The 24,050-nt window shown below is 46.1% G+C and overlaps 1 protein-coding gene across 1 annotated transcript in view; it reads left to right on the top strand.

The window, feature by feature from the left end:
- The window catches only part of TRABD2A (TraB domain containing 2A), a 107,856-nt gene that overhangs the window by 13,801 nt on the left and 70,005 nt on the right, over nucleotides 1–24,050 (top strand). Inside the window, exon 2 of the mRNA XM_030566756.1 lies at nucleotides 320–880. Within this exon, the coding sequence (XP_030422616.1) occupies nucleotides 320–880 (561 nt within the window). The remainder of the gene's footprint in view (nucleotides 1–319; nucleotides 881–24,050) is intronic.

Below are 24,050 nucleotides of genomic sequence, written 5' to 3'. Positions count from 1 at the left end.
CCAGGTCTCCTAAGTCCCCGCCCCATGCTCTATCCACTAGGCAACACTGTCTTCCTTTAAAAAGAGACCATTCCTGTGGGCACCGAAAGTAACTCTACCGTCCAGCAATGTCATGTGGCCCATTGTATTCAGGGTGCAGACTTTCCGGTGTGAGGGGAGAGCCTATTAAAAGAATGTAATTATTTATAGCATATGTCACTTGCTGTAGGTATTTCTCTCCTCTCCCTCACTGTGTGATCTGCTCCCCATACCCCCTTCCCCTCCCCTCCAGCCTGCAGGCCATTGTTCATTTACTGGTCTGTGTTTCTCTCCCCTTCAGCAAAGCGAGCTTAACTCTTTCCTGTGGACTATAAAGAGAGACCCCCCATCTTATTTTTTTGGCACCATCCATGTCCCGTACACCCGGGTCTGGGATTTCATCCCCGAGAACTCCAAGAAGGCCTTCCAGCACAGCCACATTGTTTACTTTGAACTGGACCTCACGGACCCCTACACCATCTCTGCACTCACCAGCTGCCAGCTGCTGCCACAGGGCGAGAACCTCCAGGACGTGCTCCCCCGGGACATCTACCGCCGGCTGAAGCGCCACCTGGAGTATGTCAAGCTCATGATGCCTTCGTGGATGACTCCGGACCAGCGGGGCAAAGGACTCTATGCTGACTATCTCTTCAACGCCATTGCTGGGAACTGGGAGCGGAAGAGACCTGTTTGGGTGATGCTGATGGTGAATTCTCTCACTGAGGTGGACATTAAGTCACGTGGCGTCCCTGTCCTGGATCTCTACCTGGCCCAGGAAGCCGAGCGCCTCAGGAAGCAGACCGGGGCTGTGGAGAAAGTGGAGGAACAATGCCATCCACTGAATGGGCTGAATTTTTCCCAGGTAAGAGGAAAATGGTGTTTGATGTGGAGCGACTGACTCTGAGGCTGTCTAATAAGGACAAATATTTGAATACAGGTTTCAGAGTAGCAGCCGTGTTAGTCTGTATCCGCAAAAAGAACAGGAGTACTTGTGGCACCTTAGAGACTAACAAATTTATTGTAGCATAAGCCCATGAAAGCTTATGCTACAATAAATTTGTTAGTCTCTAAGGTGCCACAAGTACTCCCGTGCTTTTTATTTGAATACAGGGGCTCTCTGCTGGAGAACCTGTGAACACAGATCTGGGAGGTGCAGCCCTCAACCGGGGCCATGGTAGAGGGGAAGGAGTGGCCAAGCAGGCACATGCTCCAGCCAGTGCAGTTACTGTGATACTCTTTGCCGTCTCTCCCCAGGGTCCCTGTGTGGGACTCGTCCTGTCCCCTCCCTGCACATATCGGGGAGCCTAGTCCTAGTGTGGGTGGAAAAACTCACGTCCTTTCCCTGCTCGGAGCATTGAGGTGAGGGCTCCTGGCAACTTCTCCCTCCCCCCCGCCCCCGACCCCTGTCCAGGGCTGGGCACAACGAGGCTTTAAATCGCTTGATGCAGGCACCACACTATTAACCCCTTCCTTGCTGAGAACTGGCCATTTAGTCTAATCTCTGAGCAATTTTTAATTCAGGATTGGGGACTTTGCCTGTCTGATTGTATCCTTTGTCTCTCCTGTATGCACTGCACTGGTCAAGGTGACTTGCAATGGGGTAAAATCAGTTTGTGCCCTTTCTTTGCTGCTTTATGGTAAACAAAGAAGGCTGAAAAGTTTGGGGGTGAAGGGCTGGCCTAGTGCAGTCAATGGGCGTTTCACCATTGACTTCAGTGGGACCAAGGTTTCACCCTGAGTATATCAACTCTTCAAAGAAAGTGTGTTTTTGCTTGTTTTGTGTGTGTCTTCTCAAACATACCATAAACACACAGTCTTTCCTGTTTTGTGGGAGGTTTTTCTTGGAGGGTCCAGCCATGTGGAGTAGGCGTTCTCTCTGGGCAGTGGTGTGACATTCCGTATTGCCCGGTCTCATGATTTCATCATGGATCTTACGATATTTCTTCAAGCCCCAGCTGCTAAAATCAAGTGATTCCATGAGAACCTCAGTTTTTCTTAGACAAAAAACAGTGTGTTTCTAGCCTGGTGGTTGCAGAGAAAAGCTTGAAAATGTGACAAGAATGTGCCCTGAAGACTCAGACACCAGAAGGCAAAGAAAAAGAAACCGAAATGTAGTATATAAAAAATAAAACCACCATGTTTTTTTAAAACAGTCTCTTGAGGGGGGATGTGTGTGTATGTGTGTGTATATATATATATATATATATATATATACACACACACACTTTTTTTTAAAGGGGCCTGATGATTTTTTGACCATTGGGCTTTAGTGATACTATAAATCTTTAGCACAAGAGCTTTCTTCTGACTGTTTGTTCAGGCAGCTGTGTTAATTGTGTGTTAATTACAGATCTTGGTTTTAACAGGCAGACTAGAAATCGTGCCTCCTCTAATCGGGTGTCACTTGAATGAGGACCGAGGTATTATGATCCTATTAGTGCTGCAGTTATCCATATAGTCTTCTAGGGGAAAAAGAAAGACAGAATCACACCACCACCACCACATCTTTATACATGATAGAAAAGCAAATAAGGGCCCGCCCCCATTTTTTCTTTGCAGATGATTTTTATTACTTTAATGGCATTCAGGCAGGTCAGGGAGACATGATTTACCCACACAGAAGCCTTGCTAGTTTGTTCATATTGTGTTATGCTTCTGTGCAGTCTGTGTTTTATAACCCCCGTTGCAGTTTGTTTGTACTACCCTGTAGTTATAACTCCCTGGGTCACCCTTAGCACCTTTCTGAAGGACAAGTACAGTGTTAGCCTCTTGTGCCAGAAGGAGCTGTGTTTTAGTCCTGCATGTTTCTGCACTGTTATTGTGGCACTCTGGAAGCACAGCAACTCTTTGATGATGCAGTGCTGGCTGGCTTGTTGATGGGGCTTCTGCTAAGGGCCCAGCTTCCCTCCCCATATCCTCCAGCCTCCCCCTCGCCACATCATCTCCCTTCTCCCCAGTGGTCTATGTCCTAGGTTTGGCTGCTTCCAAATCCTCCTATTCCCCCCATAGCTCCTTTCCCCATCCTCCTTCAACTCCCATCCAGTTAACACCAGCGTTTCAATACCCTTCCTTCCTGATACATCCTTTTTGGAGTGGCAGATTGGGCCTAGAATCGGGGATGAGGGAATTTCTGATATGAATTGTACATTTCTAGCAGGTGGGTCCTATGCTCTTCAGTATTCACAGAAGTCTCAGATGAACACTTCCCTTAGGTACTGGCTTGGTATTGTAATTGAATGTCTGGGGTTATTCTCCTTTGAGACCTCGATCTCTGACATTGCCTCACCTTTTTGAACCGCAAAGAGAAAACCTTGGGGTGCAGAGAAATCAGTTATCCCTCACTCTCTGAGAGGTTTTGCTCTTTGACTGTGGTTGTTCTTCCTACTTCCTCTTAATCGTTATTTTTATGGCTCTGTCATACTGTATTTGCCAAAGGCGTCTGTTCTTTACTAACTTGGGCTGCCATTCCTGCTTTGAAATGATACTTTTGGCTTGAACGTACTCTGTATAGCGCTTTTAGCCCTGCGGTGGTGCTCTGTCTTTTTTAATTCCTTTTGCTTTTTCTGAGCACTGTGTAACTTCTGGGAATGTGAAAAGACTGAAACGGTCACCACACTTGGTCTGTCTCATTTATTTTCTAGCCTTCACCCTTCATGCCATTTCCAACCGCATTTGTTTAAAAGTTCGCCCTTTGTGGGTCTTGGTGCAATCCCCTATAAGGATGCAGACTGCAGTCATTGCAGAATCAGGGCCTGCCTTGGGGTGAGAAATGATTTGGATCCAGACAGTTAAACTTTGAAGTATCAATCAGTGTTGGGCATCAGTTTTTTTTGTTTTGGATCCATCCATCCAAAATCTACAATACCAAGCCAGAAGAAAATGCTTTTTATCCACTGGCTCCAAAGAGGTATTTTATTAATAAAACGTTTGCCTTTAATTTCCAAGGTGGCAAGTTCAACTCTTGTGTCAGTTCCCGCTGTACAAGACCACAGTGCAAACTTACCTTTGGAGATAGCAATTCAAACAAAGGATCTCAGAAAAGGATAGATCAAGAAGCCATGCATGGCCTGAAGCTAAGGAAGGAATGGTTTAGGTTAGATGTTAAGGGAATGGTCTTGACTTTAAGAGAAAATGGCTGGTGGAATAATCTACCAAGGCTGCTGATAGAGGCCCCCTCACTATGGAGACTTGAGAACAGGTTAAACAGGACACTATTTAGAATGGGATGTTGTAGTGTGGCTTGAAGGTGCATGTATTGTAACAACAATTCCTCCTTGATCTGATTGGAACATCAGGAAGTAGGGCTTCTCTGCACACAGGCTGGAACTGAAGTAACTGACTTGGTTTAATTTACACCTGTAGTTATTTCAGTGCATGTCTGTGACACAGATTCAGTTATTATGGTTCCAGTTGTGTGTAGATAAGCCCGTAGCCTGTATGTCTAGACACAGAAGACAGGACATTATCTAGGTGTCTCAGCAGGGAAATGGTTAAGTGTCTGCATTTATGTTGGCATACTTAAACTTCAGTTAAGACATTATTAACTAAATTGGACAGTTTGCACCTCTGCCTCAGTGTAAGAGGAATGCAGTCACTGATTTGCAGTCTCTGCATTCAGAAGGGCTAGACGCTTCGTTTGTTTTAAATAAGAGCTTGGATTCTGTGGAAAGACTTTAAAATGACCAACTCTGCACATTTTGCTCTTGTCAAATTTGAACTGTTCACATCTACAGCTGCCAGGATTTGTACTTGTTCAGTTAAGAAACTAGTTTCCGATGGACTGTATTTCCTGATTAAAATTAATAATTAACTTGGCACACCAAACACTTGCCTAGTGGAAACAGTCTTCAGAACATGTGAGACAATGGTTGCGTCTGTGTCTCTCTGTCTACCCATTACATTCCCACAGAGCACCCATCACTCTGTCATCTGACCAACTCCCAGCAAGACTGCAGGAGCAGATCAAGATACAATTTTCTCTGTCATCAGGGCTGGGCTATGCTGGGGGGTTTTGTCAGCGGAGACACCATGGGAATGTTCGGTCAGAGACGACATGGCTCAGGCATGTTGCTCTGCAGGCACTGACATTTGGGTCATTCTCATCTCTTCTGGCAATGAGTTCCAGGCTAATGGGCCAGTCAGTGGGAAAGCTCTGTCTGCTCCATTTACAAGCCTTGCCTTGGGATTGATAGTACCCCAGGGAATGCCCAGAGTCACTGGCTGGTGTGTGTGTTTGGGGGCCGGGGGGGGGGAGGGAGGATGATGGTACAAGGTAACACAATCCCTGGGGTAATTTAGGCCTATTCCACAGATGGTTCCGAAGGTGAGGGCTGGAACTTCAAATGTGACCTGTTAATTAAAGGTCGCAAGTGTTAGGAGTGGAGCACAGAGGCAAAGTGCGTGCGGCAGCCTGCAGTGCTGGGCAGTGGATGATGTGTCCTGAACCAAATGGAGGGCTTTTTAAGATCACTGCTCTCCTACCTAGGTGCATAGAATTGCAGTAATCATCCCTAGTAGCTCACCGTGACTGTGACTCAATCCTACCCACAGAGCAGCATTTCCTAGCCGCCTGTAGGTGGGGAATAACAGCAGTGTTTGAAGGCCTGGCTGGTTGGGTGTCCTGCAGCAGGGGGCACTAAGGCTGCAAACTGACTGCTCTGACAATCTGAGGACAGACACCCTCAATAGAGGGTGGCGTTATATATATAAAGCGAGTGCTTTAAAGCGCTTTCCTCTCCCTTCTCAGCATCACCTCCACCTTCCCAGCATGCAGCCTCAGCCAGGTGCTCAGTCTCTGGGGGGCAGACCTCCCCCTAGCCCTCGGAGAGCCGGGAGGAGGTGCTGTTTGTGTGCGGTGAAGGTGATCTAGACTCAGGCATTGTCTGCATGCTGCTGGAGTCTAGTTCATGCTCATCTGTAGCCAAGTGCGCACTGCCCAATGCCCTGATCTGCAGTAGATGCAGGTGTTGCTGGTCCTGGGCCGCTGGATGCAGAGCGGCCTTTGAGTCCAGCCCGAGGTACCACCTGTCAGGCTGCTTGTGGCCAGTGTTTCTGTGTGTATGTGCGTGGGGCTGGATGGCAGGGAGAGAATGTCAGCTGAGGCTGTTAATTCTGTGCCAGTAGGAAGCAGGAGGAAGTTGGGTTGTGACTGACCATTGTTTAGAAAGGAAAGGGTCTTTCCCAGAACATAGAGGAACTCCAGAGTGGAGTGGGAATCTGGATCCCTGCTCCCCATGGCTTCTGAGAACCTCACTCCTGTCTGCCGCGAGGACCTCACAGTACAGCCACCTTCCCTCCAGCAAGATGCTGCTCTTTCTGGAGCCTCCCCATGGTACTCCTGGTGAGCACCAGAGGGCATCATGAGAGTGGCCTAAGGTCCTTTCTTCTCCTCCTCCGAGATTTGACCGTGCTCCCAGCTTCTGCTGTCTCACGGAATGAGCTTGGGATCTGGACTTCCATGGCATCACCATCTTGGCCCTGAGATGGTTTTAAATGGGGTTTTAAACACTGTACTGCCTGTGAGTGTGTCTCTGTGTGTCACATCTGCCTTCTCTCCTGGGCTCCTATACTCAGACATGATGTGCTTAGTAGGAATACAATTGGGCTGCTTTGATATTTCACTGAAGTGCTCTGAGCTGAATGGCACAGGTAGCTTCTAGGTAACTTTGGTGCCACTTTCAAAAGAATAACTTCTGAGTGGCAGACAAAATGGTGCAAGCACAAGCCCGCAGCTAACTTGTAGACTGCATAAAACTAGGAATATAAACACTGAGGCATCAGGTAGCTTCCTGACTCAGTTTGCCCACTGGGTCAATGAGAATAGAGCTTAGAATTCGAAGGGGGGCATGTCAGTTGATCTAAGCCTGTGTTAGACAATATCCCAATTAGAACTTTCAGAACTCCCCCTCTCTTTGCATGAGGCTTAGCGCTATCTTTGCTAAGTGTACAAAGGTCAAATGTGAACAGACAAGTATTTGGGAGCAGCTTTCCCCAGTTGCCAATGCAATTTGAAACCAGTGAGAGGCTGGCGAGGCAATCCACGCCACTTAAATCCAGTCCCGTCAACAACAGCCAAGTGTCTAACAATGTTTAGGTTTGAGATTTATGGTAATCACAATCCTGTCATATAACCGTGTTAGGGCAGATTTATGTAGCCGGCCTTGTAAATTTCTCACAATCTGGTTACACTGTTCTAATAGGATTAGCAGGGTTGCTACATTTGGCCAGAACTTGAATTAATTCTTGGCTGAAAACGTACTTCAGGTTTGGTTTATGTAGGGCATCTGCTAAAGGCATTAAGGGAACATTCCAGCGAAGAACTTTGTTTGGGCAGCTTTTGTGTATTCCTCTGTTAACCTGTTTTGGGTTTTTTTGGAGGGTTCTCCATGTCTGGTTTTCACAGAATATGTACCCTCAGTACACTCACTGTTACATGGCTGATTTTCATCCTGTTTGATCCTCGTATGTGTCATTTGCACTTCTTTCTTCAAAGTACCCTAAAAGAATGAATGCGAAAAATGTTGGCACATCTTTGCATGCCATAAGAGCTGCAGAAGTTTAAACCTGCTGGTGCCCGAACTGTAGAAATTTTGCATTGAATCCGACTGATTTTGTCAAACAAAATTCTTTGCTACCAGCAAACCTTCTTATTTTAACCCTTTTTAATGCACAGCCACCTGTTCTGTTCTCGCTGAGATGATCACAGTCCTTGTTTTGGTGTAATCTGGGGTGAGGTTTCATAACTCAGGGGTCTCAGAACTGCAGAGACAGAGACCCTGTTGATGGCTATAGTCCATGGTGGGAGCAGTGTATCCTTCTCCCTGTTGAGGAGAGCCTGGAGTTCTTCAAAGCCCATGCATTGCTTTGTCGCTGGCCTGTAAACTCACTGGAATGAGGAATGCAGCATTCGGCAGGGTGAGGTGTTCTAAACTCCTTTTAAGCAGACACGTTTCAAAGCATATTTGGTTCAGCTGAGCAAACAGGCAAGTTCAGGAGTCTGTTCAGCCTGTGATACAAAGCTCTGCGGTGTCATTAGCATGTGTGTAAGGGAACGCGGCACATTATATCAGTTCTGTTCCATGCTCCTCACTTGCATTTCTGAGAATTGGGTCTAGACCTCAAGGAATTGTTCATATCTGGACTTCGTGTGAGGACTGATGGTATTTTCCTGTTTTCCCATGTTGTTTACGTGAGAAGCTCTGTGAACTAAAAGACAACCATAATCCTGTACAAATGCACCACTGAACACATCAGAATTTTCTACACAACATGCTGACGAAAACCTTTTTACTGATGTCTGGGCTCAATCCTGCATCTTTAGTGCAGGTGAAACTCCCACTAACTTGAGCCCGTCTGGCCTTTGTGAGTGCTGGATTAGGTTCTTACCCGGGTGTTGCTTTTCACCTCCTTCCCATCTACACACACAATTCTTTCACCCAAGTTTAGTGATGCTTTCAGCTCAAGCTAGCTGTGTATCCTGTGGGTGTGGGCTAGAGTCTGGGTGCCTCTTTAATCCAGGTAGGTAACCTGCCCGCTTTGCAGTGAGGATACACGTAAATCACTCGGGTGCTGACTCTTTTCCAATGCCTTCCTGCAATCCCCCTCCCGCCCTTGTGCCCAAATAGATAGACAAGGTCTCCCACAATTCACTGGGAAAGAATCTGCTTACTGCAGCACAAAGACTGTGGGATGTACCCCCAGAAGTCCAAGCAACATCCACAGAGGAGCGTAGTGACAGTGAGGACAAAGTGATGTGGGCAGGGAGCTCACACCCAGGCTTGGCTAACGGTGCTCAGATCTGGGTGCCAATCACCCAAGTTATCCCTACAGTGAAAACATACCCTTCGTTAGCAAACACCGTGTAGTTAGGAAGTGGAGTGGTTCACTGGTGGTGTGATGCACTCTGTGTAACCCTGTTACCTTTTTCTGGGCAAAGCATGTTCTAGGAGGAGTTTGCAGGTCTTTGCCTACCTGTGCATTCCTGCTAACAGCCTGTGCCTCCCTGCCTACTCAAGCAAAACCTGAGTCAGGTGTTCAGGACTAGTCTCAGAGAGGCAAAAATAGTAGAGGTGGGGGCACTTCTAGGTCATGGTTTTACTACTACATAATTGGCACCTGGTCTGACCTGGAGCCAAGCATCTGCACAGCATGTCTGGGGGCGTAGCCCACGGTTCTTTGTGCTAAGATGCACCAGAATTTTTTCTTAATCAGTTGCGGCCAGGAGAGCTTGTCCATCCTTCAGGGGGAATTTGTGGGAAGGCACTGGAAGACCATAGTCCAATTCTCTCTCTCTAAAACTCAGCTGTCATTAAGGACAGTCTAGCTTGACATGAAGAGCTACAATTTCCAGGCTGGGTTCTTCAGTCTGCTCTGAATCCTGGCCAGTTGGATCAAACCAGGATCTTGAGCTCATTACTGTGATGACAAGACAGCTTTCAAAATGCCAGCGCTGCGGTCGAGGAGGGAAATTTCCCCCAGGTTCTGGATGAAGAGTGAACCAGTGACAACTCAGCAATCCAGCAGCCAGCTCTGCCTGCCAAGGCCGTTTTAACTCTGGTAAGGTTTCAGAGCCACTTGGATTCTGAAAAGGCTGCTTTGAATCCGGAGGGGTCCCTTTCCGTTTGGATTAGTGAAGACGTGCCATCAAAAAAGTAGCCTATAGTTTGTGCTAGCTGGAGTGTAATGTTTTCATAACTTCCAGTAATTATGAGCTTGCTATGGGCTCTTTGATAAAGGCATTTTTTCGTCTCTTCACTGCCATTAGTCATAGCATGTGAGCACCCACAGCCGCTCCTCCGGCTTCGGATACTTGCAGGGATTACACACTTTGACATCTCGGGATCCTGTGATAGTTCAGAGGCCAGTCGCCTTAGCACCACTTCAGAGTTTGGGGGATGGTTATAGTCACGTTGGTTAAAAAGAGGTGCATGAACCATGCTAGTGAATGGAACCAGTGGCTAGAGAGGTTTCTAAAAGTAACCAGCCTGCACATCCATTACTCGAGACTCTTCTCTGTCATGGGAGTGTCTGACTCATGATAGTGTTTGAAATGAAATGTAACCACATTTAAATAAGGCAGGTTCTTATCTGAGACAGTCTAGTGTTCCTTGTTTTAGAAAGTGCACCTTGCTGTTGCCTGCCAGTCATTAATGCCAGGATTGTAGCGATCCCTTGATTTTATTGACTATTCTGATACAAAACATACATGCTGGATGATCTCCCATAATGATGTTGGACCAGATCCTTGACCTCTCTGTTTGCTTTGGCTGTGCAAAGGGGCTGTAAAGCTGGCTTAACAGTCCACCCAGGATTCCCCCTAAGTAAGGGGATTTGCCAGATGGCACTGAAAAGAGCCACTGTAGTAACCCCACACCATCCCCTCCCAGACCACTGTTTTGGGGGTTGATCTCGAAAAAGGGGGTGTAGGAATTGCACTGCTGTGTTCAGACAGTTCTTGGCTGCTAAAATAGCCCCTTGGGGGCATGGGCAGCTAAGCAGAATTTAGAGCCGTCTCCGAGCTGCTCTAAATTAGGTGGGGGGCCTGCTGCAGGACTGAGACTTGGAGCTACGTTTGCATCTCCCTCCCCTTCGCAGCTGCAGCTGAAGAACTAGCCTATTGACTTTGGTGAATGAAATGGTTATCTGAGGAGAAAGGTGCTTCAGACCAACCATGCGGATGCTCGCAGCCTAGAAGAGGCAGTAGTGTACGGGCTAATGCCATGGTAAGAACCCTGTCACTGTTGGTTGACTGTGACACATATATGGACATTTTAGGCCCCGATGGAAAGAAGCTACCTAGTAATTATCCCTCTTAAATTCTCTTGTGCATGCAGGTACAGCCAGCCCTTCTTCTTAGCTTTCAAAATGTGCCACAATGAACTGGCTGGCTAGCTTACTCCAGAAAAGTCCCATTTGGAACTGGCCTTGCCAATAGCAGTGGATTCAGACTAGCTTGATTACCTGGTCCCAACCCATAGCAGTGGATTCAGACTAGCTTGATTACCTGGTCCCAACCCTTTAGACTTGGAAAAGAGCTCATTTTTGCCACTTCAAAATCTCTCTTAAAGAGCCAGTGGTGCTAAGTATTGCTAAACCTTCAAAATAGCTGGCTCTAAAATGCAGTTTTAATTGTTTGGGCGGGTTGAGAGGTACATTTATTATGATAGGAAGATGCTATTCAGTATTCTGTACTGTAGCCTTTTGCACTTGAAAACATACCTTGTATTACAGTAGCACCCAATCATGATCAGAGGGTGTGCAAATCTACCGTCCCAGTCCTGAGGCGTTTCCAATCTAATTTGGCCTTAGAATCAGTGAGGCTCCTCTGGACTCAAGGGAGCTCTGCTATTTTAACCCCGTAATCCCAGTTTTGTCACTCTCTTCTCCTATCTAAAGCTCTCTGTTCCATTTATTGTCAGCTCAGTTGTCCTGACCTCCATTGTTCCCAATTTAACAATATCTTTGTATTGATCAGCTGCCCCTGATGAAAGTCAGACCTCAGTGTATTTCTGTTCAGCCCAGTGAAATGGAGACGGGGTTCCTTTTCCCCCTGTTTTCAGGCTGTCAACACTGGCTCACATGCGGCGAGCTATCTTCACAGCAAAGGTTAGAAACCGAAATGCTGGGTCAGATCCTCAGCTGGTGCAAATCAGCATAGCTCCATTGCTTTCAACGGAACAGTGCCAATTGAAACCAACTGGGGACCTGGGTCTTTGTTTTTAAATGAGAGGCTGCATCTGAATGTGCAGTGCAGACTGGATAAGTAGATCAGGTGGGCCAGAACTAACCCTAAGAGACGAGTTGCTTAATACCACTGGTTTATAACTATTAGAGATGTCTTGATGCTATTTTTCTGTCTGCCAGTTGATAAGCTGTGGCAGCAAGTATTCCACTGATGGACCTACACCTTAGTTGCTCCTTTTAGATGAACTGTATAAGAGTTAAGCCTTGGCTCTCTAGCACTTGAAAAAGTCCTTTAAAATTCTACGTTCACTTTTTCTCAATTTTTTAGTTGTAAAACAAATGCTGACATACCGGCATAAATGTCCTTGTGCACTCTCTGTATCATATTTACAGCAACAGTCCCAAGAAGATGCGGGGAAACGCAAGCAGTGCTGGTCCAAAGTCCATGGCTTTGAACCTAGCCTTCTTTCCAGTTTGGACAACTCCCAGGCCAGTGGCTCCTTTCTAGACTCTTAAAACACCTTATTGAGTATGACATGTTTGTCACTTCAGGATCAGTTCATGCCACATAGGATTCTAGTCTTGTCTTGCAAATCATCTCCTGACATTTACAGGTGTCAGCAAGATGCTGAAGGGATTCCAAATAAACCCCAGGACACTTAAATGGAAATTTGAACAAAACATGGATGTTCTTTGGAAATTATCCAGATTCTAAATCTTTGCTGATCAGGTAGATCAATTCAGATCCTTCAACTACGAGCCATTTATTCCTCCCTACACTACCCTGGGTGGTATTTGGTTGAAAAGTGTGTATTGCAAGTAGCACGTGTATTAAAGAGACATTGTCATCTGGTTTAGATCTAAAATATAGTTTCCATGAAAGGTGAGCTGCAGGGTTTTATATATGTTGGGCTCATGCCCTTTTTTTGATTAAGCACAAGGGGGCAGAATCAGAGCTGAGTTTTCAGGTTAACTCTGCATTCCCAGCTTGATTTCTCAGCTTTAATGTTGCATTGATGCTAGTTCATTTGTATGGAATATGTAGACACATGTATTTACAGCACTGACTGTCTGTAATGAAACCAGTCTGGGGTTCCTGGGAAGTAGCGCTAAGCAAGAACTTTAGTTTCTCCACAAATTTTTTTTTTAAATCCAAAGGCAAATACCAACAAGTGAACATGTAGGACCACTAAGGCACAAGATCTTAGCCTTCTGCTTCATGTGAATGGCAATCCTAGTGCCGGCATGCATGCACTTCCTGCTAGAGCTCCAAAAATCTTTTAAGGGCACAGAGCCAGCATTCAGCCGGCATATGTTAGAGCTTAACTTTGGTATCAGCCACAATAACATGCAAAGCGTGAGAGGAAAAGTGAAGAGTTGAACGAAAGGGACGTTCACCTGTCTGTAACGCAAGCTGCACTAAACCTCCAAGGAGCAGTCATTTTAACATGCAGTACCAAGGAGAACTGGGACAAATTCCTGTCACTAGGGGAAGTCACAGCTAAGAAGAGACTTACAGTGCAAAACTGTATCCCCGCTGCTTCAAAGCTCCACTTGCTCTGCCTATCTGCCACAGCCAGAGCTGTCCAGTGGGCAGTCCAGGATAGAGCTAGGGTCGAGGGGCCGCCAGCAGGGAGGGTCCCAGAGCCTGGGCTCCAGCCCGAGCCTGAATGTCTACACCACAGTTTTACAGCCCCGCAGCCTGAACCCCGCAAGTCCAAGTCAGCTGACATGGGCCACAACCGCAGGAGCTTAATTGCAGAGTAGACATAGTCTAAGACGGGTAGGCAACCTATGGCATGTGTGCCGAAGGCGGCATGCGAGTTGATTTTCAGTGGCACTCACGCTGCCCGGGTCCTGGCCACCGTTCCGGGGGGCTCTGCATTTTAATTTAATTTTAAATGAAGCTTCTTAAATGTTTAAAAAAACTTATTTACTTTACATACCACAATAGTTTAGTTACCGTATATACTCGTTCATTAGCTAAATGTTTTTTATAAAAAAGCGACGCGTCAAAGAGCGTGTAACAAACTGGTCTACACCAAAATTTGATGATTTTAAACTCTATGGAATCATTGAATTGAATATCTAATACACTGTCGTTTTGTTTACTTGAAGCATCTGTGGGCACAGAGCCCCTCAGCTCCCAGTGGCGCCACTTCCTGCAGCTCCCATTGGCTGGGAGCGGCAAACCGTGGCCATTAGGAGCTTAGGGGCTCCGTGTCTGTGAATGTTCCAGGTAAACAAAATGTCCCAACCTGCCAGTGGCTTACCCTGGCGGGCCGGGAGCCAAAGTTTTCCAACCCCTGAAATATAGGGTCAGCTTATGAAAGTGTCTTACAGATTTACTTATCCATGTTGGGGGGTCGGCATATAAACGAATGGGCTAATGAACGAGTATATACGATATATATTAGAAACTTATAGAAACAGACCTTCTAAAAACGTTAATGTATTACTGGCATGTGAAACATTAAATTAGAGTGAATAAATGAAGACTCAGCACACCACATCTGAAAGGTTGCTGACCCCTGGTCTAAGAGATTGCTCTTGCCTCTGGCTGGGATAATCTGCAGTGTAGTGGGGAGGCTGAGGATGGGACATGACCAGGTCAGAACGCAGGCTCACATCAACACTGTTGTTGCCGTGTTAATATATACCAATCCCACACGCAGCTGGAAGGGTCTGGATTTCTATTTCCCGTGGCCATTCCTACCTTTCTGTGGGATTTTGCAGATAGGCCAGAATCCATCCCAGTTCCCATTTCCACCACAGAGGGCAATAGCAAATCCTCCATTTTCACTGCTGTTTTTAAAGACTTTCTTTGCATCTTCAGCACCTCTCTTCTTTTTCCTCGAACATTGTCACCAATTCAAAGGGGAGTCCTAATATCACCGAGCTTAGAAAACATTTGCTGGGAAGTTGGGATCAAAATCTGTGCCGCAGGTTTCATTTAACACCAGCCAAACAAGAATGCCTGCTGCTGTGTTCACAATTATTTCACTGGTGCATGTCTGCTCAAATTCTGGTTTATTTTCTATTTCCGTTGCCTCTTAATCCTCATCCGTCTCTTGAGGCCAGCCAATTCATCATCTAGGATCTAGCCACAGATCTGGGTAATGGAAACCTGGAGACTCATCATCAGTTCAATCTTCCCCTTAAGTGCTATGAGTATTATGTGGTGGTTTTAACATCCTGTACATAACTTGGTCAATTTCCAAATTGCATTTGCCCCTGTAATAGTTCCTCTTTCGTCTTGTGCACCCCAGTCTCGGGAGCAAAGTAAGTGGAGATTAGCTACAGATAACACCTTCTTTATCTTGGCAACCGAACATTCCAGCAGAGATTTTTATTGACGGGCTCTTATAGCTGAGCTGAAGATTATAGTTAATTCTGCTGGAAATACCCCTTCCTGAAAGCAGGGCTGTTTTTAGTGGGGGTGGTAAGTTGCACTTGCTTCAGCCTGATTTATGTATATAAAAGCGGTCCCATACCTTATTTGCTACAGTTTCTGATAAGAGTGGCAGGGGGAAATAAGGTGTCTTCCTATTGCCAAGCTACTGACAGGAATAAAAACCAGTTAAAGCCCAGCTGAGTCTCAGATGGTGGTCTCTGAAGCCAGCACATTTATCTGTGTCAGCTAACTCAGAGTAACTCATCTTATTTTCAGTCATGTGATTTTTGAGGAGTAGAATTAAGATGGGGAAGAGATCCATCCGGACGTGGGTTGGGCTGCAAAGGCTTTTCTTTTGGAGGATCGCTCAAGCAGGCTTCGAAGCCATCCAGGAGCAGCTACAGTGGAGAAGGGGCATGGTAAAGCATTTGGAGCAGGGAAATAGGAGCTGGGTCTTCGGAAAACAAATTCCACAGCGACATAAACAGGAGAGCGTGAGGTAAAGTGGATGTGGGTGAGCTGCTTCCATCCACATCCTCATTGTTTTTCCTGTCACACCCCCTCAATGTGTAAATTACATTCACTTGGCATGTCCACTGGAACCAGATTGGTGCAAGTGATGTTACTTTGCAATGCATACTTGCTCCTAGTTTTTGACAAACTTGTAAATAACACGTCAGCCCCTTCTCTCTGCCCCCCCCCCCCCATGTGTTAGCCCGGCTTTGGCCCAGGGACTTGGGGGGAGGGGGTGGCACCAGCTTACTTTAGGCCGAGTTCACTCTCCTAGCTCTGCCACTGATTCACTATGAAACCTTGGGCAAGTCATTTCATCACTCTATTTAATCAAGCCTTTATGTAGTTATACAATTGAAGGGTGGGTGAGAAATGCCTGTCAAATGTATATTTATTTGACCGTCTCCCTCACCTTTCATGTATTTCTCAATGTTATAAGGTGTCCAAGTCTTCTGGCACCTCCTGGAGGGGATCCCAAGCCTCATTCCCCTCCGTGCCTATGAGGGGGGCTTTGCCCCGCTAGCTGAAAGCAGTTCCAGGGCTGAATCCCTGTCTGAGGCAGCTCTACCAGCTGAGCTTCTGTAGGCTCATTGCCTTAGAAGAGGGATGTGCCGGAGAGAAGTCTCAGGGTTGTGGTGGTAGGGAACTGAGGTGGGGCATAGTGGGGAGCTGCCTGGCACAGTGTGTAGTTCTTGATTTGGATTTACTGATTGCAAAGCTGCATGGCAGGAAATGCATGTGAAGCTGGAGACAAAGCTGGAGAGGGTGCCTGAGTGTTCAAACATTTCTCTGATCTGTCCACTCCTGGCCCTGCAGCACTCACTCACTCAACTTCTCCGACTGTAGGTTTGCCAGGGCGGTCCCTGGGTCTCCTCAGGGCCCAAAACGTTAGAGGCTCCAATCTGCACAAAGCCTCCAAGTGTTTCTGTCGTATTGCTATTTAATTATTAAAGTGCAGTGTTCCAAAGTATTCAGCCAGTTAGAGGTTGGTCAGCTGGCCCATACGGATCACATGTCATAACACACGGAAGAAGGCAGCGCTGGCCTTGCCAAGTGCTCCACCCAGACCAATTCAGACTAGAATTCCCTTACTTAGCCTGCCACCTGCCGTACTGCATGGATGCACTACTGTCTTATGGCATCTGCCTGCTAACTGGCTTATCTGTGAACCAGAGCCATAGAGCTGTGTTCTGCCATTCTGGCTGTCTGGGGAGAGACACAGCAGCCTGGTCAGAAAACACCTGCTGGTGACTGTGGGTGCAGCTGAACTGGCATGGAATGCAGTTTTGCTGCAAAGTGAGAAAAATTCCAGCAACATTTTGGGCATTGTGGCTGAAACTCATCTTAGCCACAGGTCGTAAGCATTGTTTTGGGCCACCCTTGTAGTTAAACTGTATTCAGCTGCATTCGTTGCTGATGTCTTCATTAAACAAAACAATCCTATACCTGGATTACAGCTAGTGGAGTGACTGAGATAATACTTCAAAGTATTTCTCATGGGCTGCCTGCCTACCATCTCAAATCCTTCCTGACAATAGCCTGTCCTTGGAGGCTGACGTGTGGGGGCAGCAGCACTGAACTCGAGGTGGCCTCCTCCTTTTACCCCATCATGCAGACTGCTGTCCTAGGGGTTTCAAGCCACCGATGGACGCTACTCAGTCAGTAGCCAGATCCACCGAGTGCCTGTCACTGCCTGTCAGGCTCCCATCTGAAATACTATAGACTCTTACTGACTAATCTGCAGATCACACATTTCTTAGAGGTGACTTGCAAAGTGGGGGAAAAAATGATTTCTTGCCTTTTTTTTTGCCCTTTTCACATACAAAGATGGCCCGAAACTCTTTCCCCCAAATCTGTTTTTCACTCTAATAGCTCCAGTTCTTGGCTGGCAGACTCCGCAATGGCTGACAAAACAGCAAAACAGTAAGATAGCAAGAGCCAAGAGAGTGACCAATGAGCTATTAAGTGTGGGAGGGACTTTCAGTCACCATGTTAAAAAGTGGGTTTTTTGTTAATGCCTATGTAACGTCAGTGACTAATTAACATTTTGAATAGAGGAAGTCTTTGTTAAAGATTCATCACCCTCAGCTAAGCTGTTGGCACTAAACATCCTGGAGACTTCCCAAAGGCCCTCCATTGGAGCTAGGGACAGAGCAAAGCTGATATTCCTGATACTTCTAAGGAAGAAGCAGGCAGTTCAAATAAACCAGGCCTTCTTTATATACCTTAGAAAAGCAAACGAAGGTAAGCCCCATTTCAAAAAAATAATTATTGGTATGCTGCTTTTAAATAACTCCTCTGTTGGTCTCACCTCACTTCCCACTGAAGGTTTAATAGCCAGGTATTTCAGTGAGGTCTCTTTTCACCAAGATTTCATCACTTTTATACAACATATTACAGTACGTTTACTAGAATGTCAAGTGTGATATGGAATATTTCCAAAGAAAGAGATACTGCATCACAAGGCGTACTTGGTTATTTATATTATGTTTTGCTTTTCCAGGTACTAGGCAATTTGCAAAATATGTTATGATCTATAAACCACCTTTGTGTATGGGATGGTGCCACATATAACTCCTAGGTATGGATCCCTTATTATTCTGGCTTTCTTTGTATGGCCCATAGTAACAGCTGCAACTGCAGCTCACTTCCGAGTGAGCAGAAACCGAAAACAGCTACTTTTTGTCCAGTGCCCTGTCTTAATACATATTTGTATGGTCAGAACGCTGAGGGTTCACCCTTTAAGCAAGGCTCTGTCTTCACTTCTTAAAAAGCGGTATTTTCAGGGCAGGGCATCCAGCGTGCCTTAGCTATCCTGCTCTAGAATCCTGGTGGAGACAAGCGCTTTGTAGCTGTTACTGTGAGGTAGCTAAGTGAGGTCCACATTATACACCTGCTGGTGGGTCCCCTTGCCTAGTTTACCTCAGTAAAACCCAACATTTGTTTTTTTAGCAATGAAGACAAAGCATAGGGTTTTGCACCCCTTTATAGCACTGACATCAAACCCGAAGTAAAGCCACTTTGAGCTACAGCTTGCCTACTAAGTGCTATTAAAAATAAGTTCTCAATCCTGCAAACATGTGAACCCATATAGCATGGTATAACCTTACAATTGTCTCTCTTGTACTTCAGCAGTGTCCGGATTAACAGCTGCTGAGCAGTATTTAAAATGAAGACACCTGGTTTTGAAGTAAAACCCTTAGTTTTAAAGAGCCACTTCCCACTGAAACATCACTGCTCTGTGTGTGTTTTAACTGTACATGTGACACCAAAAGCCCTGACCCTGCAAACAGTCAGATATATTGTTAAGTTTACAGGTGTGAGTAGCTCCACTGACTTCAGTGGCACTACTGACTTGTGCAAAATTAAGCCGTGCATAATTGTCGTGGGGACCCCAGGATCAGGGACCTGAGAACATAGTGTGTCAAGGGAGGTCAGATAACTTAATTCTATTTCTCAGCTTGTTTGCCTTGGGTGTAGACAGGCCCCTTTCTCTTCGCCCTATATCTTCTGCAGCCATTTACATGTGTGTAAAACTGTCCTACTGATTTCTTAGTGTTAAACACCCACTTTGCACTAGTGTGCTGGGCTGACTGCGCACAGTTCAGGGCAATGGTGAATTGAGCCTGTAATCAGTTTCCTCTGGTTGTGTGGGTCTTTCCTGGGAGAGGAAAATGTGGTGCTAACACAGCACGTTAGCATGGGGCTCCAGGACAGGTGTAAGAGCTGAGAATCATGGATAACCTCTTCCCTAATGCCCTGGGTTTCAAGTTGATTGCCTTCATTTAAAGAGCTTTGAATAGTTGTCCTGTGAATTCATTAGCCGTTCTAAGGCTGAGCTAGCTACAAAAGCCACATGACTGACAGTCTTGCCAACTCGAAGTGCTCAAAGCTCATGAGTCAGGCCACAACAATCATGAGAATGGCTTCAAAATCATTAGATTTTTGAAATAGATATTGGCTTCTTTTTACGTGCCTTTTGGTTTTCGATCCCGTTTCCAAGCTTTTATCTGCAGTCATGAAGGCTACAAACTTATTTTTAAAATGGAAACTGGGCTGCTGATGCAGTCACATTACTCCAGAGCTGGGACTTTACCCAATAAACCTTGGGAGCGTTGACAACACAGCAGTGGCGGATGCAGTGCATTAAGTGAAATTCTTTCCTTCTAACTGGAAGGAAAGGGGGCTAATCTGGACACTAAATTATTGTACTGATGCAAAACGAGTAACCAATACATCTATGCAGCCTGCTGTGCCTCTTCCCAGTACGTTCAGAAGAACGGCGGTGTCAATGTTGTAAATATCCCTGGTTTTTGGCTGCACTTTACAGCTAAGCAGCATGTTTGACAAATTCTCCCAATGGTCCCAGCCTGTACAATGCACATTTTTCCTTCAAAAGTGGAGAAAGGTACTCAAGTAGCTGCCCCTGCTTTCCAGAGATGGGGAGACCAGTTACTCAAACCGCATATTCTAGTTGTTAGAACAAAAAGTTGCTTTGTTTCTGCTGAAGTTGCTCTCGTCTTATTTTCACTTCTTTTGGGGGTGATTAGTTCTGACACGCACCACATAGCTCCCACTGGCTGAAATCGAGTCCACGCGTCTCTTACCAAGTGTCTTCAAAGCAGAGCGCTGGAGACAAGGTCAAGAATGGATGCAATTCTCAGGTCGTTAACAGAAGGGACCGGTGGTGTTTCACTTGTTAGCTTTGGCTGTGGGAAAGCCGGGACAGCCATTTAGTCTGTTTGTGCCTCAGTTCCCCATCTGTAGAATGGGATGAATAGCATTGCCCTACCTCACTGGGGTTTTTTGAGGATAACTCCATGAAAGATTGTGCGGCTCTCAGATAGCACAGTGATGGACACTAAATAAGCACCTTATCTATCTAGACAAGGCAATTCTGCTATGTCCCTAGCCTTTGACTACACATCGCCTTCTCTGGAAAGTAGACAGAGTCTTAGCGTGAAATTGCCTCTCCAGCACTGCAAGTCAGCATTGGCGGTGCTGGATGTGGTGCTGCTCTGTACATTGTTTTAATGCCTTAGTAATAAAGTCAGGTAGGTATTATTGTTACCTGTGATCCATTTCACAACTTTGTAATACCACAGTTATTGCTGCTCTGGCACCATCACAGCTTCTCTTCTGTAGGACTGGCCATAGAAGTCATCCTGGAGGCTCACACTGGATCAGGAACTTAGTTCCCTAATGCTGCCACACTTTCAGGGGGATGAAGTGAGGGCCAGCCAGTGCATCCAATGCTGTTGGCTAGGCTGGGCAAAGTGAGTGGACCCAGGAATATAGAGAGTAAGAAAAGGAGCTTTACAAATTCTAGCAGCCACTTCTGCAAGTTTGCTGGGGTCAGCCTGTTCAGCCCATGTGACCTAGACCCAGCCAATCACTACTTTGGTAAGAGGTGGTTAGGGGAGGACCATAATCTTGTCCCTAAGTGGAATCTTCCATTTGCTGGCCAGGAGCTCACTGAGTTTGTGGACTCTCAGCAGAATTAGCAGTAGGGTTGTTTGAGTGAAAGTAGGCTGAGAATATGGGCTACTAGGCCAGAGAGTGTGTATCACTAGGAGAACATTTCTCCCTTGTGTAATTCCAGTGAGCTCCTGGCCTTTGTTCGGATGTGAAGCTTAGAGCAGAAAGCAATTTAAAAATCTCTTATTGCTCAGGCTGAAGCAACCTTTATTTTTAAATGGGAAAAGAAAAAAATTAAGGGATTAAAACAGATATTGGGATTTCTTAATAAACGTGACTGGGATTCACCTCATCCAAAAATCACTGTTAATTAACTGTTATTCAGACTTTAATACGTTGTTTCTCTAAATATTAATAAATAAATGATCTAGAGGAAAAGGAAATGTCAGAATGAGTGCGCTTACTTACTGTAAAAGAAAGAAAAGGAGAAGACTGAAAGATTGCTTTAAATTTTCAGAAATGGATGATGTTCCCCTTTTTTCCCCCTTACTGTTTTGTGAAGGAAGGTTTTGGATTCATGTTGGATTGGTGTATTTTTAGAAACGCTTTCTGTAAGATTGACAGTGCTTCCCAGGACCTGGCTTTTGAAATAAAAGGATGATAATTCTTTATTACGTTTCCAAATATATGCTGTGTCTCTGTAGACAGGCCCTTCGTCTGGAGACCACTCTGTCACACCAGTGCCCTTTTATTTCCCTATCTTTTCCCGCCACCCCCTATATACAGGTCAGTATCAATCAGGTAGCCTCTTGGGGAACAGCTTGCTCCTCCAGCTATCTGGGAGCAACAGGCCCTCACGCCTCACTTTCCTGTTTCTCCTCTTCTACTGCCTCCCTGCTAGGCTTTATAGACCTCCCCCCATCAAGCTCACAGGTGATTCTCTTTTAGCGCTTCAATCAGCCACACCCTGTCAGCTCCAATCACTTCCCCTTGCGGGGAGCTGAGCTAGCAGGCTCTGAGCTAAGGGGGGCTGGGTCAGTGCCTTTTGGCCAGCACCCTTTTACGTTCTCCAACAGGAATTTGATTGCCGCATTTGACTAAGGTTCTCTCATCAAACGCTCTGTTAGTTTAGAGCATAAATCTGCAGCAGAAGAGCTCTCTGCATGTGTCTTGGAATAAATACTGCTGTCTAGAGGGTGTTTTTCATTTCTCTGTGAAAGGGCACTGGGCTAACAGCTGCAGTAAATGAAACGGTTCTAGAAATTGGGGAAGTGATTGGCATTTTGTCTCCAGCAGGCTAATTCTAAACTGATTAGCAGGAAAAGTGTCTGTTTACATCCATTTAGGAAAGGAGAGATGCCCAAAGATCAGCCAGTTTATTGGTGAATACTCCAAAGTGGCCTGATGCTAATGTCCTTAAGCTGGTCCTTTACCATGGTTAAAGGAGAGTAGGGTTAAGTCAAGGTAACTTTTATTTCCAGGCAAGGCTAATGCTGGATTTCTTTGTGCTAATTGTAATGAGCAGAGCCCCGACAGGCTGAGAGGAGGCTGAAGTACCTGCAGGTGCCATGGCAGAAGCAAAGTGGAAGTGAGAGCCACTTCACAATGTCTGCAGAACGCCTGCTTGGGGAACCAGTTTGCAGTTGCCAAGGCTCAGATCCAACATTTGAGATTTCACTCCAGGCCCTTTTTGTGCATGTTTAAAGTTTTCCAGATGGTTTGTAGGCTTGTTACAGAACTTGGCTCTGCATCCTTTTCTGCCATGCTGGGTGCTTGTGGAACACTGCTGCACTTTATGCAGATACGCACTGGCTGGGAGAGACTTCCAGAAGTACTCAGGGATTTAGGAGCACAGGTCCCATTGACATCAATGAGACTTGTGCTCCTAAATCTCCTAGCCACTTCTGAAAATCTTTCCCTGTTGGAACTATCTGGGCCATAGACGCAGTGACCTATATATCTCTAATTTAAAAAAGTAGTATTTAAGTTGTTGTTGCTTGTGAATCAAACTACTAGCAGGAAAACTTTGTGCCTGACTCCTCCTGTTACAGCCAATCTGCTCATGTTGTGACAGACATGTCACGCCTGTCACAGCAGGAGAAGCTGTATGTGACTGATTTTACCTGTGTTAGTACAATCCAGCACATCTGGCTTATGGGTGTGTAGCGGGGAGGAATGTCTCTGTGTTTTCTGAGTTGTCATACTGTTTTAAGAAGCACGAGTGAAAGGTTTCGGTGCGATTGTTAGCTACTCGAAGTACAAGGTCTTATGCTCTGAGTTACAAGATTGCCAAATATACTGTCAGTGGGGTACGTTAATGAAAGGGAGGGCAGGCTGGGCACAGCTAGATACCTGCAAGTATTTTCTAACTCGACTATCTTTGGGTACTTGAAAGCACCGCATCTGCAAAAGCAAAACCGAATGTGGCTTGTGCTCTTGTACACCTTGTATCCATGGCCCCCACATTGTATGTTCCTATCCAAACCTTGTGCAGAACTGCAGGAAAAGAGCTTAATCCTAAAGGAAATAAAACAAGAGAGGAGTCAAAATGGAGGAGAGAAGCCAAATAATTGACCTTTGCAACTTGGCTGGTTTCTTACTTTCTTTGCTATATTCTCTGCCAGCATCACTGACCTGCTTCCTCCTGTGCACCTGACATCTAATCTAGGTATTGCAACTTTCCAATTTTTCAAAACTGGACACTACAGCACCCCTCACAGCTGGCAACATTCTCCCCTCCCCCAGGATTCACCTGCCACCTGCAGAGCCGGGCTGAGAGGAGCCGATGGGGAGCCTGCCTGTCCAATCGGGGCATGGCGGAGCGGAGGGGGGGCGTCAACCCTGGAGCTAAGGGCCGGAGAGAGAACCATGAGAAGCCCCACCAAGCCATCATGGGTGGTGAGCCCGGCTGCCAGCCCCACTCCTCAAACGCTGCGCGCAGTCAGAATCCCTGCCCTTGGCAGCACCAGTACCTATCTCACTACTGGAGCCGGGAGCCAGTTCCTCAGTTTAAGCTTCTCTCCAG

Source organism: Gopherus evgoodei, chromosome 6 (assembly GCF_007399415.2).
Source record: "Gopherus evgoodei ecotype Sinaloan lineage chromosome 6, rGopEvg1_v1.p, whole genome shotgun sequence".
NCBI lineage: Eukaryota > Metazoa > Chordata > Testudines > Testudinidae > Gopherus > Gopherus evgoodei.
This window is presented reverse-complemented; position numbering and strand designations above follow the sequence as displayed.